This window comes from Sphaeramia orbicularis, chromosome 15 (genome assembly GCF_902148855.1).
Source record: "Sphaeramia orbicularis chromosome 15, fSphaOr1.1, whole genome shotgun sequence".
In the NCBI taxonomy this organism is placed as follows: Eukaryota; Metazoa; Chordata; class Actinopteri; order Kurtiformes; family Apogonidae; genus Sphaeramia; species Sphaeramia orbicularis.
The window spans coordinates 50,638,323-50,655,509 of NC_043971.1; the positions used below are offsets into that span (position 1 = coordinate 50,638,323).

Below are 17,187 nucleotides of genomic sequence, written 5' to 3' on the forward strand. Positions count from 1 at the left end.
TCGTGTGTGTACTCACCAGCGTTTTTGGATCCTGTCTGTCTGTCTGCTAGTGATGGCCAAATGAAGCTTCCTGAAGCAATGAGGCTTTCCAACCCATTGTGTTGCTCAAAGGTTCATTACTCGAAGCTTCATTCAGTGCTCACTAGTGACATCTGCTGGTAGAGTTAAACTGTGACAGCGAAATTATTCAAATAGAGTGAAAAACTAACAAACTATAGCTGTATATACAATGTTTTCATAATAAAGATATTTGTTGAACCCACATACAATAACAAGAAAGTCTACTTTATATACTTTGTAATACTGCTACGTCTTCAGCCCATTTTATTCTTAATAATGAATTGCACCCAAAGTGACCCTGCTATCAGTGTGATTGTCATTGTTAGTTGTGCTTTTCTTTGTCATGGACCCATTATTCATTCAAAGTACTTGGTGTTATTGTGTGTTAGGAGTGCAATGCTTGTGTAGGGACACAGTGCAGTATATGTGTTTTTCTGAGGGGGGGTGGGGTTTGGGGGTTAATCATTTTTATTTAAAAACAGGACTTTTTTCACAGTTTCTGGTTTGAGGCGGTTCCTCCTTTTGCTGATAACCTCTCCAGCCTTAGAGAACACCCTCTCACAAGGCACTGATGACGCTGGTGAACACAGGAACCTTAGTGCCAGGTGGTATAAATGAGGATACACATGTTTTTGTGTATGCCAATACTCCAGTGGATCCTCATTTCTTCTCAAGTTATTTTCAGCCAGGTACCGCTCCACTTCTACAATGGCATCTGCTGTGGCATTTGAGCTTCGTCTTTTCTGATTCACTGTGGCATCCAGCAGAGACCACAGTTCACCTAAAAATAGTTAAATCACTGGTTAGAAATAATCATATAGAACACTTATGGGCAACAAACAGCAGTGTCAACAGCAATAGCAATTTGCACAGAATGAAAACCTACCAGAGCTGCTGGTACCTTCAGCTGCCTCTGATGGACCTGGCAGTTGAACAGCTTCACTGTTTCCAATCACGACAGAACATTCAGCCTTCAGCCGCCGTACTGCCTCTTGTGCCTTATTTTGGCTGAGGAATCCAAGGGTTTTGAACCTTGGGTCCAGCATAGTGGCCATTGTCATGACACTTAAAGATTCATTGCCTGCCACATTTTCTCTGATACGCCTTAAAGGGTTATCAGAGAGCAGCCTTGCCACATCATTACTAAGATGCTCAGACTTAGCAAGCACTGTATGATACAGCATCTTCATCAAGGGTATAACTTTTGAAATTGATACCCTTCTCTCTTCTGAGAGCTCCACTGTTGCCTGGTTAAATGGGGACAATATGGGCAAACACTCCTCTATTGTCTGATGTTCCTGAGAAGTCAGTGGGGTTATGTCTGTTCTCAGTGTTGCCAGAGCTGCTGCCACTGGCTCTCTCAGTTGAAACAGATGTTCCAACATGAGGTATGTGCTGTTCCAGCGTGTGTCCACTTCAATCACTAGCTTTTGTGCCTGTCCTCCCATCTGTAACTGAAGCCCATCCAGTTTCTCCTTACCTGTGGTGCTTGTGCGGAAATATGTGACAATTTTATTGTACGAATTTCACAAAGGGCGGGGATCTGATCAAATGATTTGCGGACTAGCAAATTCAGTGCATGAGCAATGCAGATAGAATGTCTGATTTGCAAAGCTTTAGCACATGCAATCATATTTGATGCAGCGTTTGTAACAAGGCATTTCACTTTACTGGTAATCCCCCACTCTTCCATGTGGGTACGCACCACTTGTGCTAAATTCTCAGCTGTGTGACTTGAAGGGAAATGCTCCACTCCAAGCAACACAGTGCCCACTTTGTCATTCTCATCAATGAAGTGGCAGGTGATGGCCAGGTAGGCCTCCATATTCATTGATGTCCACATATCTGCTGTCAAGCTAACAGCAGACACATTCTGAATCTCTTCTGTGGCCTTTTCCTTGGCTTTGTTGTATCTCTCACCCACCATCTTCTTCAATGCCTGGGGTTTATTCATTTCAGTTAGTGAAGATACTTATTATGAATACATTGACTTGTTATTAAACCCATACACACCTTTCTAGTAGGGAGAACATAGTTGGGATCCAACAAATGGATGAGCTCCCTAAACCCCACATCTTCCACTACTGAAAATGGCTGCGAGTCTTTTATGACCAGGCTGACCACAGCCTCATCCAGCATTTGCTTTGTGGAACCTGTGATGATAATAATAAATAGAAAGTGCAAACAATTAATATGATACAATAATATGGTACACACACTATGATGTGAATAATGAAAAACAGATAATACTTTGGCTGGTGTCTGGTGTGTTTGCAGACTGTGCATTCTCATGTATTGCTCGATAATGCCTGAGCATTAATGAGGTATTGTTGTTGTACACGAGCTCTCTGTCACACAGCAAACACCTCACCTAACAAACATAAATGGGCAATATAATTAACACAGTCATCTGATGATACACATACAATTAAATAACAATGTACACAAACATTATACAAACCTTGTTGAGAGCAGCCATTTCAAAGAATTCCCAGACAGGAGAGGTTTTCCTCTTTCTTAATGGCTCCATTTTCAGTAATGCTACTTCTTGTATCATATCACTACCACTACCACGACTACTACTACTACTACTACTACTCCTACAACTACAACTACAACTACTACTACTGCTACAATCTCTGCTACTGACAATGCGCTGACCACACTCCAACCTACTACAACCCACAAAGCGCCGCGGTTCTTCCCGCTTTTATTTTGAAAAGTGACACGTAAAATGAACCAATCACGTGACCGATGACAAACGAGGCACGTGGTTTTCAGCAAACTGACACAAGCATCAAAGCGGGGCCTCGTCTGACACGCCCCTTTCTACTCGGTGCACGCCTTGAAGCCTCGGCTTCAAATGTCCCATCACTACTGTCTGCCCGTTGTGACCCGTTTTTGTCTACTGACCACCGAATCTGCCTGTCCCTGTTCTGCCTGCTTGTCCGTTGTGATGTGGTTTGTTTCCGACTAACGATTCTGCCTAAACCCTGTGTACCTCAGCCTCCAACGATTACCTGTGTGTTCGACCCCTCGCCTGGAATACTGACCGTGAGTTTTGCCTGCCCCTCATGTCCCGTTGCCTATCATATTGCCTTCCCGTGTATGACCTGGACTGTTTTTTGACATACCTCTGTTCTTCCCTAGTCGGGGTTTCGTTGGGATTTTTCCGGCTCGGCCACGCTGGCCGCCCGCTGACCCCATTCACAGCCCAGACGTCAAGCCCCGAACTCAGCGGCATCACAGATTTACTAATCATTCTGTGTTTTGCTGTAACCCTTGTGACAGTGTTCAATAAACACACTCGACTTTACGTCTGTCGTGTGGTCTTGCATTTGGGTTCAGCCTTTGTACCTGACTTGTTACAACTCTGGTAAACAGCTGGTTCCTTGGCAAATGTCCCCGCGGAGTTGGTAAAAGTTCTCTTAAAGACAGTTCTTGTCTTTAAAGTCTTTGATCCATTGTCATCAGATGAGATAGGTCTTTCTCTTCAAATGTCGATTCATCGATGCAAAGTTACTCTATCTGATGAAACATCCAGCATTCTTTGAGAAGTAAGATTAACTCCGAAGCCAATCTGCCACGTTCCTTTCTGGTCTCAAAAGAGCATCGCTCAGAGTTATCTTCTCTACGTTTTACAACGTAGGGCACGCAACTTCTTAGAGCGTCTCGCACTTCTGAAATGCTATAATAGCGATTCTGGTTTTTAACCAAACTCTAGGCATTACTTCATTACCGCCTAGACAGTTGACTTCATTGACAGATGAGTAATGCCCAGATGTCTTCGGTAGAACTTCCCTTTTTTACCGGTCTTGACCAGTTTTGGGTGCAGCAAATAGCCTATTGTTTGTCTCACTTCTCCTTTTGTAAGACATCTGACTGTGTACGTACATTTTGTACAGGCCATGTCCTGAATTGACCCCTCTCTGTTCTAATCATGGCCTCAACTTGTCTCCTCTACACACAGTAATCACAAATGAATCAACATTCATTTAAACATTCTTCTCTTAACTATACTTACTGATCACATTACATATATCTAATTCAGCTTAATAAATCAACTCAATCATCATGTTAGTACTATGTTATACTGGATAATGTTTCCATTCAATGCCTATGCTGGCCTGAGGAGCCCTGACCTCGACCTATCTTGACAATACACACACACACACACACACACACACACACAGTATATATATATATATATATATATATATATATATATATATATATATATATATATACTGTATGTAAAGACAATTTTATACATTACATTGATTTGATATGTCGTGTTTGTTCTACAGTGAATAAAGTATGGGTTTATTAAATGTCCAAATGCATTCTGTTTTTATTTACACTTTACTCAACATCCCAACTTTTTTATGACTTAGGTTTGTAGTAGATATCTTTAAAAAATCTACTTTTTAAGAGCTCAGAAAAACAGGCCTGATGCAGGTAAACCAGGTTCTGAGGACAAGTTGGCACAACATTGGCCCTGATGTGATTTGGCAATGATTGATTTAACAAGTTCTGTGGAAGGCATTCAGTTATTCTGTGGAATGATATCTGATAACCTGAGACACTGGGTTTGGTTTACTCTGAACATTGGCCTCATGACACAGACTGTCAGACAAATACATTTACAACAGAAAACACTACAGATACAGGAGAAGTATGTATCATCAGTCTGACCTCGTGTCTGCTGGATTTACCTGCAGATCTGGGGCCTGTTTCACGAAACTAGGATTCCGTCATCCAGGATGACTGACTAAGCCGCGTTCAACGAATCCAAAACATGGGAGTCCAGGCTTAATCGGTTTCACAAAGACCAAGCCAGGATGAACGGACACGGATTCATCATGCCAGGTGGAACTCATCCTGGATAAGTGCGCGCACCCGGCTTCCTCAAATAGACCCCGACATCGATCGCAGATTCACCGATTCACCATGGTAACTTGAGCAGCAGACTCTACCCCGTCAGACGCAAAACTCCTCATTTTGGCTAATGAGGAACTGAAAGGAGCGAATGAAAAAGAAAGACAACATCACCACAGTTACAAAAACAACCAGAGACAGCGGTAAAGGACTGCAGACCACCTGAATGAGTAAGTAGTGCACAAACACACACTGACTGCTCACAATTACCATCACAACTACAACCCAAATAGTTAATTAACATCTGTGAAAACGGAGTTGTGAAATTGTAAGTTAAACTGACTGTAGATGTGAGTGAAACTGTGTAAATGTAACTGCATCAGACTGAAGAACTCTGATAAATAGATGAGCTCACTGACTTCAGTGAATTTACCTTTGGGATAAATAAACTTATCTTATCTTATCTTATCTTATCTTATCTTGTTTTATCTTATCATGATTCATGACTTTATGATATTGTTAATTAACCCATAAAGACCCAAACATCCATCACCAACCAAAACCATCTACTGATCTAAACTGTTTAATACGTGTTGATCCACTAATCCTATCAATCCATGTCAATAATTGGTGTAAAATACAGTTCTTCATCTTTTCATGGTCATCAGATATGACCCATTTGGACGTTCAGAGGCTCCGTAGTGAACGTGGAAACACCGTCATCTTCTACAACATTGATTCACCAGTAAAACCCATGGAGTTGGATCAGTGACAGTGGATGGACACACTGGGTTTATGTTCAGTTAATGACAGATTGGACAGAAAAAGACACTGTTTATTCAGTTTGATCTGTTTGTGATATAATAACCATCAACTTTAATCTGAGCTTTAATGAACATCTACATGATCAGTGAATTAAATACAGGAAAATATCTGATTTATACTGATAAATACAAACTACAGAAGATAATATAACAAATGGAGATAAATCACTTCTGAAAGGTTAGATATAGAGAAAATTCATTTGTGAACTGACATTAAAGTAGTGCTGGGCCTTTATGGGTTAATGAACACTGTTTATTGTTTGTGATGTTCGTTGTTTGGTTTAATATTCTTCATCTTATCATTTCAGATGGTCCATGCTGACTGTCTCATCAGTGTTGTGTCTCAGTGGTCTGGTTCTGGTTCAGTCCGTGACTCCTGAGTCTGTCGGACCTCTGGAACCTGTCAGCGCCGATCACAAGGTGAACCACACAGCCTCTATTAACAACCACTGTTTACATCAGATCTGTGTCCAGAATGTCACTGTGTTTCTGAGGTTGTGATGCTGAGGTTTTGTGCTGACAGGTGAATTGTCTGGTGTGTTTCTGGGACAGGGGGTCTACCTGGGGACAGGGGGTCTACCTACCATCCTTTTCTCCTGACACCATACACAGACCCCCAGGAACCACAGCAGGCCTACAGTCATGCCCATACCAGGACAAGGACCAGGATCCAAAGGACCTTTGACCTCCTGAAGGACCGCTTTCACTGTCTGCACCACTTAAGGGTCAGCCCTTTGAGGTCATGTGACATCACTGTGGCCTGTACTGTCCTCCACAATGTGGCCTGAGGGAGGGAGCCCCCCCCCTTCAAAAAAGTGCATCACACATAGACTGGGACAATCCTGCCATCTTCCCTGATGACCGCAGTGGGCAGCTGGCCAAGGACCAATATGTGTTCAATTATTTTAGTTCAGGTGCATGATGTAAGGTAAATATGTCCTGCAGGGGCAGAGGAATTTGTGTTTTGTTTTTTTTGTTGTTTTTTTTTGTTATTCAATTTAAATTGATTTGGCCTGTTTTGATGTTTGTGTTACATACTGTGTATATACTGTATGTATACTGTACGTATACTGTATGTATACTGTGTGTTTACTGTGTGTACTGTATTGCAGGGAGGCGACTGCATCCATTCATTTCTCTGTTCATTTGTTACATATGGATTTGTCTTGCATTTCTTTCAGTGTACAGACATGTATTTCTTTCAGTGTACAGACATGTGGGCTGTATTCTACCTTTAAATGTGTATTTATTCTTCTGTTCTATCATATGTTTTGGTTCTGTTCTTTCTCTCTTGTACAGTCTCTGTGTGACTTCAGTTTTAAAGGAGCTGATGGTTTTACATGCTTTGATTGATCCTTATTCAATAAAGGAACATCATGTTACTCTTTGTGTATTTATATTTATATGACATACATAGTCTATGGGAAACTATCAGTTATCTGAGTATAAATAATACAGAGAATGAAAGGGTCAATGTAATCAAATTCCTCGGAATAACTATACAAAAGAAGTGAAGATGTTGTAGTGCATGGAGGTGTGGGTGAATACTGACAGAACTAATACAAATCCAATCAACATTATTCAGAAAAGGCCAATACCACTGATCAATAAAGTGTTCTATAGGAACACACACATCAGTTTATGATCAAACTAAAAGTTTTAAAGTTCGGTAACTTAGTCCACTTTAAAACAAAACAATTCATGTTGAAAATTTTCAAAATCAGTTGCCTGTTCATATTCAGAGCTTGATTAAAATATGGGAAATTATTTCTAATTTCAGAGGAAGTCGTGTGTTCAATAAACCTTCTGTTAGAACAAATATGAACACATTTAATCTGTGTGTTGGAGAAAATGTTTGGAATAAGTCATATCCTGAGTTCAAAGACTGTACTACACTATTTATGTTTAAAACTATGTTTAAATGTCATGAAAATATATGAAGAATGTGAATGTTCATTTTTGCATGACTCAAACTATTGAATTGTTTAGTTTTTTGTTGTTTGTATTGTTACTAAGCTAAAGGCATTGGTATCTATTTTATTTAATTTTGTTTGGTGATATGAATGGGGGGGTCAGCAGAATGATCTTAGGCTTCAGCCTATTCCTTTACAGACTCTTTAGTTTTTAAAAATTGTATCTGCATAAATGTCTAATGTTTGAAATGTCTGAATAAACACAATTGAACTGAACTGATCTACTGATTGCAAAATCATCTAAAATCATCATTTATGTAAAATTATTGAAATTAATAATCACACATGTTTAAATACTGACAGTGGGTCTAGTTACTGTGATTCCATTGTTTAATGGGCAGTGGAAGAACTACTGGTTTCCATTTGTGGTGACTGTTGACTGAGATGAGGGATGAGATAAAATAAATCCTGGAACTTAGCCTGGTCTGGACCAGGCTAGCTCCACAGACTAAATCTCCATGGTAACTTATATCAAAACATATCCTGCTTTCCCCTATCGTGCTTTTGTGAAACCAGATCATGGATAAGTTGAGCTAGGATAGCCAACATATCCCGGCTTAATCCCTTATCCTAGTTTTGTGAAACAGGCCCCTGGACTGTCTAGTTTCCCCTTGTTTTGTCGTGTTCACGATGTTTATCTGTAGTAACATGTGGTTTTCTGTCTTTTTAGAAATCCTAGTCTTTATGAAAAAGGAAATGTGATTTGGAAACTCAATGGATTAGATTTATATAGCGTTTTTCTATGAACGCATACTCAAAGCGTGTACAGTGGATCCATTATTCATTCCCTCACTCATTCCCACTCTGCACATCTGTATCCACAGCTGTCCTGGGGCAGACTGACAGAAGTGTGGCTGACCATTCGCACCTACGACCCCTCCCACCTCCACCAAACATTCATACACATTCATACACCAGTTTGAGCAGCAGCACTGGAGGCAAGGAGGGTGAAAAGAGAAAATAAAGACAACAATGAACCAAAAACAGATGAAAATTAGATGACAAATACAAAAACGAGACAAATAACAGAAATGAGAAAAAAGTATTTTTCTCATTTATTATAAATGATTACTTTTTTTATCTATCTATCTATCTATCTATCTATCTATCTATCTATCTATCTATCTATCTATCTATCTATCTATCTATCTATCTATCTATCTATCTATCTTTATCTTCTATTCTTTACAAGAAAAAAAGACAAAAATCTGACAAATTAGACAAAAAATTAGACAAAAGTTGATGGAAACAAGCAAAAAACAAAAAAAAAAAATAAGACAAAATAAAAAAAAAACCCAAAAAAACAAGAAAAACAAAGACAAAAATAGGCAAAAAACACAGTGGTATCTCAGATTTATCTTCTGTTCTTTACAAGAAAAAAAGAGGACAAATTAAATTAATCCATCCATCCATCCATTCTCTTCCGCTTATCCGGGGCCGGGTCGCGGGGGTAACAGTCTAAGCAGGGATGCCCAGACTTCCCTCTCCCCAGACACCTCCTCCAGCTCTTCCGGGGGGATCCCGAGGCGTTCCCAGGCCAGCCGAGAGACATAGTCTCTCCAACGTGTCCTGGGTCTTCCCCGAGGTCTCCTCCCGGTGGGACATGCCCGGAACACCTCCCCAGGGAGGCGTCCAGGAGGCATCCGAAACAGATGCCCGAGCCACCTCAGCTGGCCCCTCTCGACGCGGAGGAGCAGCGGCTCTACTCCGAGCTCCTCCCTGGTGACTGAGCTCCTCACCCTATCCCTAAGGGTGCGCCCAGCCACCCGACGGAGGAAACTCATTTCGACCGCTTGTATCCGGGATCTTGTCCTTTCGGTCATGACCCAAAGCTCATGACCATAGGTGAGGGTAGGAACGTAGATTGACCGGTAAATCGAGAGCTTCGCCTCTCGGCTCAGCTCCTTCTTTACCACAACCGACCGGTACAGCGACTGCATCACTGCAGACGCTGCACCAATCCGTCTGTCAATTAAATTAATATGAAAACTAAATGAAAATCAGATCAAAATCAAGATGACAAAAAAGACAAAACAAGAGAAAAGATGATGAAAAGTAGAAACAAAACAAGAACAGGACAAAAACAAGAATCAAACTCCCTGTCATTGTCCTCTACGTCACTTCTGTTTTCTATGATTTAATAGTTTTTCCACTTGTTCAGATGTAGAACTAAATAAATCAGATTAAAGAACAGAAGACATGGGAGTATTGGGGACAAATCCAGGTGTGTTAATCTGATTTATTATAATCAGATTACTACTGTTATCTATAAAACAGATCAGACTGTACTCTTTACGTGATTAATAATAATCAGATACTGATCAGAATCAGAATCTCTTTATTGTCATTGTACAAAGTACAACGAAACTGAGGTAGAACTCTCCCATTTAGTGCAAGAATGTCAAGGCAACAACAAATAACAGTAAAAAGGCACTCTTATTTACATTTTTTTTTTTTTTTTAAAGTGTTGCAACTAGAAATATTTGCAAAAAAATAGAATCAAATGGTGCAAATAACATGAGTAGTGCAGATGACATGAGAAATAAATATTGTGGGATAAATAGTGTGAAAGATAAAATGATATGGGAGACTGTAAACACTGAACAGATATTGCTCATGTTATAGGACATAATGAGATTAATTGCAGTGAACATCACACTAATCAGAGTATTATTAGTGTGGATGCTCAGTGGGAACACCACAAACCACATGCAGTTTGTTCTCTTCAGATCTGGATTCATGTGAATCCAGTGAAACGCTGACAGGGACCTTTTGACTGCACAGTGAATGTTGACGTTCACCTGTAGTGGAGTACTTCCACTGGTTCTGTCACTGAAGGGAATGACCTGAACATGTCCAACTCCTCTGGTTTGGGATGTGGTTCATTCCAAGGTTATTATCGTTAACGAAAACTAGAATTGTAAAAACATTTTCGTTAACTGAAATAAATAAAAACTACAATTAAAAGTAAAAAACAAAAACTAACTGAAACTGTATTGTGTGTTTGCAAAACTAACTAAAACATATAAAAATTATGGATAAGATTCCCTTCATTTTTGTCTTTGTCGATGTCGGATTGATATGAAATCGATTTATTTCCCTCAAGCAAGTTTAGCTGCTGGCACCATATGATATTTAATGGTCCGTCACTTGTGGTCACTTGTGGTTTAGTCGTCTTCTGGTCCCCACTCTACCTGGAAACATGGAGACTAAAGTTGGGAGAAAGCAGCAGAGTCCTGTCTGGGATTTATTTGAATACGACGGAGAAGAAAAGAAAAGATGTAAAGAAACTAAAACTAAACTAAAACTAAGCATTTAGAAAATAACAAAAACTAATAAAAACTAGTAAATCTGCTCTAAAAACTAGTTAAAACTAACTGAATTAGATAAAAAAATTAAAAAAAAAAAGTCATAGCTAAATAAAACTAAACTATAATGAAAAATCCAAAACTATTAGAACCTTGGTTCATTCTGGAAGTAACCAGTTCACACTGGAATCTGATCTTGGCCACATTTAAAGAGTAACGTGAGATCCAAACTAAAGAACTCAGATCTGACCAGGAATGGAATGGGACCACAATCCAAAGGTGTGACAGATCTGCCTCCAGGCTCAACGTACAAGAGTCAAATCAAGAGTCAACAGCTCCTGCTTTTACTGTTTGTGACATCTCACTAACTTCAGTGATAATTAACTAATACATTTCCCTCCAGAGAAGCAGCACACCGTCAGTTAGATCCAAATTTTTTTACACCATGATTGCAAAACTATGAGAAGATCAGACATGTGGGAACAAGGCCTTTGAGGAGCATCTGTTGAGTCATCACCAAAACTCTGCACGTCGTTACAGTATTTCCTTATATAAACAGATTTGGAGATAACAGCTGGGGGTTGGGTTGATACTCATGAAAAAGGACAAACTGCAAAATCAGGTAGGAGGAAAAAAACCCAAACTTCTGCCATCTGTCATATAATGCACTGAAAGTTAAACATAATGTGTACTACTGTTTTTTTAATTCAAGTTTTTATTTGATTTTGTAATTTTAGAATTTACATGTTTACATTCACATGTACATGTAATATTTTACAATGTTGTTTTTCTATATTTCTTTTCATAAAAGAACAAAACAATCTATCAGTACATTTATTTTTCTGTGTATATCTCCAGTGCCTTCACTTCTTGGTTTCTTATGCCATTTTTTTTTCTGAACAACAGAACATTGATAAAATAAAATAAAATAAAATAAAATAAAATAAAATACAGGATGTATCAGAAAAAGTAGACTCAGAAAAAACAACATAAAACCAAAATGTGAAGACATTTTGTAAATCTGTTCACATGTGTTTATTGTCCATGTAATTGTCCTTTGATTGACACCAGTCTCCAGGGTCAGTTTTCATGCTTCAGTGAACTACGCTAATTTGAATTTGAACTGTGCAAAATAAAAGTCTTTTTCACATGGAAGTGAGATCTGTCCCATGGATGACAAGTTCCACTGGTCTTTTACTTGCATACATAAAACAGGAAAATTGATACCAAGATTTCACACCGGTGAGAAACTGAAAATTAATAGCAAAATTTGAGTATTTAAAAGATTATTCTGCTAAGTTATTTGATGATGACAGTGGGGGTGGGATTAAATCAGTTTATCTTCTTCCCACTCCTTTTCTAATGTAGATGAATGATTTTGGAATTTTGAATTTGCATGTATTCTGTAAATGCTCTAAATAAACTAATAATAATAATAATAATAATAATAATAATAATAATAAATAGTGTAGAGGAGAAACTGGGGGGAAAAGTCCAAGTAAAGAAAACACTGGAAATGATTCAAAGTGATGCAACATTTATGCACATTAGATTCCTCAAGTGTTCAATATCTGGAAAAATTGAAAAAAAAAAAGTGGTTTTCAAGGTACTTTGCAAACTGAGAGATGTAAAAAATTAAGTGAAGAGATTTTGAAAGTGTAGAGGAGATGACAGAATGTGCAGAAAAGGGGGTTGAGAGAAGAGGAAGGAAAAAGAAAAGAAGGAAAAGCAAGTTTTATATGTATGAAGGCAGTGAAAGGACATGATCTAACGCTGTTCCCAGTGGTTCTGATTTCCAAAACCCTGTACAGGTGTACAGGACGCCACCCCCTACGGCCCTGTGGGAGGAGCCACCCCCACAGCAACAGGAAGTACAGAGACTCATGAACAGTCACACAGATGAGACTGAAAGACCAACAGAAAGCACAGGTCATCACGCAGAACACCACTACACACACGTAGGCAAAGGGCAAAGGTCACCGACGGATCCATTAACAGACGCCCCACCACTGTCGCTCCGACTCAGAAACAGACAATGAGCCTAAATTCTGTGGTATGAAAAGAATCTGTATTGGCAAATATTATCTCACATGCAAAACCCACAGACAAAGTTGGAAAAAACATAAAGAAACAGTCACGAGAAGTGATGTGTTCTTTGATTATTGTAATGAAGTGTATGATGATGACCTTTGACCTTCTATTTCTTTCTTTGCAGTAGGACAGGGCACATAAGTTGTTCATGTTTGGTTTTGTATTAATGCTGTCATTTTTTTTTTTAGAGAGGAACAGGTAACATTCCATCATCTTCATCTTCTGTTCATTATTCAGTCATTCGATATGCAGAGCCATGTTAGATCAGTGTCTTACTTGTGTTTTGTTAATTTGATTCATAATTTTATTAGTTTATTTCTTTCTCTCTTGTTGTTGATGCTGCTGTTGAGATGAATCAGAGGTGAAATAACTGAGGATTCGTGTTGTGAAGTCAGAGTTTTAACACTTAAAATTTCCCATGTGCAGTAGATGCAGTGTATCTGCGACATAAATGACTTTAACAAGATGGAGAAACATGAGGCCGCCCTCCAGTGGTTGTAGTGAGGAACTACAGCACCACAGCCAGTATGGAGTCCATGTTAAAAACAGTTTGACTTGAGTTGATTGTTTAATCCTCCATGAAGTCATGAAATAATAAAACAGTTGGGTTTTCATGTGTGTTCAGGACATGGTATGTTGGATTAGATTTTATTCAATAATCAGGTGATATTTATTTTTCATCCTGGTTGTATGAGCAGCGATGCATGTTTGGTGTTGTGTTTTCTTGTTGTGTTCACTGGTAGAAAGACGAGGTCAATCTGTGTTTCTGAACTGAAATGATAAATCATTCAAATATTTGCACTTTGATTACAGTTGAACAACTTTTGTTGCAAAATTGCTTGAATGAATGAATGAATGAATGAATTTAGTTTTGGTTTTACATCAATCATTGTACTTAGTACATTAATTGTAATAAACATAAAAACCAAAAAAGGAATATGCTAGACTACGCACTTCTTACATCAGTTTAAATGTGTACAGCACTGAGCACTCACACCATAATAAAAATAAATAAATAAATCAACAACAACAACAAAAACATATCTATCATCTCAATTCAATATTTCTGAATAATTTTAAACTTACGGCCCTTTATTTATTTTTCTTTTTTTTTTTTTTTAACTTCGCCAAAGGAGTGAATATCTTAAATGCATCATAAGGTCCATTCCATAATTTCTCACCCACAATCCCAGTCCATCTAGACTTCACATTTGTCCTCACTTTAATCCACTCACACATATGAAAATCTCTGAAATTTGAATTACTCTCTCTTAATTCCAAGAAACCACGACTGATATGTGGGACAGTACTATTTTTCTCCCTCATCTTCCATATACCTGTTTAGAAACAATTCTTTATACCTCTTTTTAAATACATTTATGTTGGTACTCTCCTTTATCTCCTGTTCTAGATTGTTCCACAAAGTCACTCCACAGCTTGTTATGCACATACTTTACTTAAGTGTTAAGTGTGGTGCACAGGGATAATAACATTATATATATATATATATATATATATATATATATATATATATATATATATATATATATATATATATATATATACATATATATATATTAAACATTTATTGATAATTAAAAAGTAGAAAGATGCAGCATTTAGCAGAAATAAGCATCACATATGAATTCAAGTACCAGTATAAACAATAAGAAGGTAAGCATAACAATACAAAAAAGTGTAATACAATAAATAAATAAGTTATCAAGTATTAACAAAAAAAATATCAAACAGCTCAAGGTTACATTCTCATTTGCGATTTTTTGCTAGGTTAATGTTTAATTATACATTTTTAATTGTTTAACACGGATGTTGATGATAGGGTCTGGAACCAGCCGGTGACGTCATCCACCTTGAACTTTTGGCGGATTTAAGTAACAGGATAGAAACAAAATGGCGGCTGCGTTCATATGATCTGAAAATATTGTCGGAGATTTACTTAAAACGCAATTTTCAAAGCGGCTCGTGTTATGAATATAAATGACAGAATGAGAAGAGGAAGAGCTGCAGCTAATCCGGACTTCACAGGGGCTTCAAGTGGGTTTTGGAGGCCTCTGTGTTTGGTGTAAGCGGCTAACAGTTAGCATACAGCAGAGCTAAGCTAACTCCTGCTGCCTGTGGAGGGGATCTGGATTCAGCATCAAAACACATGGGAAAGACTTGGGCAAACAGAATGAAGATGACGGGCTTCACCTCCTCCATCTCCATCAGGAGGAGGTCACAGAGTTCCATCAACACACAGAGTTCATCTCCACATGATGGTAAGTAGGGATGTAAAAATATGAAAATTTCATATCATGGTTATTGTGACCAAAATTATCACGGTTATCATTATTATTGCGGTGTTGTTGAAATTGTGCTCAGAATGTTCAGAAAGTACTTATACACAACCTGAAATAATTTAACCAAGTTGTATTTTGAAAACAAACAACAAACAAACAAAAACAAAGCACTTTCTCTTGGCAGAAACATTCAAATATTAACCCTTAGTGGTCTGAGCCTATTTTGTCCGTTTTTCAGTCCTTTTGAGTTTGCCTTTACACACTATATAAACCAATGTTTACTATACCCATGTTTGGTATCTTTTTTTTTCCAGCACAACTTCATTTATATCATCTGTCTATTATTTTTTTCACTTCAACCAACTATAAAAACATAAAAGGCCAGAAAACACACAAAAAATATATATAAAATCCGATTTGAAAAACGTATATAATTTATTGCATAAATAACACAAAGATGCTTAATGAACCTTTTCAAAGACTTTAAAAGTGAATATTGGTTCCAAATATTAGGTATATAAAATTAAAATTGTAGTAAATTAAAACTATACTCAAATATTTGACATAAAAGCAGATCTTTACATAGGTGTTTTCTCCAGAAAAGTGCGGTAATCAAACACAGTTATCATGATAATTAGAATTTAAACTGTATTACTAACTGTTGGCGGTTTATTGTTATACCGGTAATCGTTACATCCGTAATGGTGAGTGACAGTTTACTCTGTTTAAGCAGATCCAGGTTGTCTGCTGTTCATGTCTGGTTGGATGTGGTTGTTGGTTTGATGGTTTCTGTGATGACAGTATCTGGTGCCGTTTATTAACCAAACTCTGAAGGTGAACTGACAAAACCGGGACTAGATCTGAGTTTGGTCTGGTTGTTCTCAGTGAAGCTGATGCTGATGTAGTTCACACTGATGTATCTGGACTTTGTGGTTGATGATCAGCTTGTATTTCTAGAGATACATGGATCAGATTTCCAGGTCTGATGCAAAATATGTAGTGCTTTAATGGTTTAATCAGAGATATAAAAGGACTGAAACATGGTCCTGTTTCAAAGCTCGTTGTTACCATAGATTAGACAGGATGACAGGGTTTTTGTGCAGGTCTTGAAAGTCTTAAAAAATCTGGAATTTTGAAATGCTGTTTTCCAGACCTTGAAAAGTCTGGAATTTGTGTGAAAGTCTTAATCAAGTATGGAAAAAAGTTTCTCGTGTCAAATTTTAGAGTATGCTCAAAGTCACATAGCTAATCTTGTAAGATTAGAAATACTTGAGGAAAGCATCTAAAAACTAGAAGCACTCGGAGCGCGCAGACCTCCGCCAAGGCTGATCAGTGCCCCCCCCCCCCGTGGGCCCCCCCACCCCCGATCACCACCAAAATTTAATCATTTCTTCCTTATCCCATTTCCAACAAACCCTGAAAATTTCATCCAAATCTGTCCATAACTTTTTGAGTTATGTTGCACACTAACGGACAGACAAACAAACAAACAGACAAACAAACCCTGGCAAAAACATAACCTCCTTGGCGGAGGTAAAAATTGATCTGATTTCACTAACTGGTTGGTACCGGAATGATTCTAGTAAAACTTGGTTGTGTGAGATCTGTGCACTTTAGTGATTTTCATATGTGTTGAAAATGTTTCTGTCAGCAAAACAATTTATTGCAAATTATGCATTCATTCATTCATACATTTATTACAATGAAATTTCTACACACAACAGGTACAAGCTCAACCAAAAAAGTAGGCACA

At 38.1% G+C, this 17,187-nt stretch overlaps 1 protein-coding gene and 1 long non-coding RNA gene across 3 annotated transcripts; one reads left to right on the plus strand and one right to left on the minus strand.

The window, feature by feature from the left end:
- Positions 1-518: 518 nt before the first annotated feature.
- Positions 519-1,555, minus strand: LOC115433902 (zinc finger BED domain-containing protein 1-like). The gene is made up of 2 exons (XM_030155459.1): positions 947-1,555; positions 519-841 (listed from the first exon to the last, which is right to left on the minus strand). The coding sequence occupies exons 1-2, from the start codon at positions 1,506-1,508 to the stop codon at positions 519-521; spliced, it is 885 nt and encodes a 294-aa protein (XP_030011319.1). The 5' UTR covers positions 1,509-1,555.
- Positions 1,556-4,742: 3,187 nt separating this feature from the next.
- On the plus strand, positions 4,743-6,367 carry LOC115434287 (uncharacterized). Of its 2 annotated transcripts, none has more exons than XR_003937499.1 (3): positions 4,743-5,168; positions 6,071-6,182; positions 6,315-6,367. It is a non-coding gene; the product is annotated as an uncharacterized LOC115434287 (long non-coding RNA). The 2 variants fall into 2 exon arrangements; XR_003937500.1 differs by having other exon boundaries at positions 6,286-6,347.
- Positions 6,368-17,187: the final 10,820 nt, after the last annotated feature.

Coding starts and splice junctions, on each gene's coding strand:
- LOC115433902 (XM_030155459.1), bottom strand. CDS start 1,508: ATGGGAGGACAGGCACAAAAGCTAGTGATTGAAGTGGACACACGCTGG. Junction 842..946: donor TGAAGGTACCAGCAGCTCTG/GTAGGTTTTCAT, acceptor AACTATTTTTAG/GTGAACTGTGGTCTCTGCTG.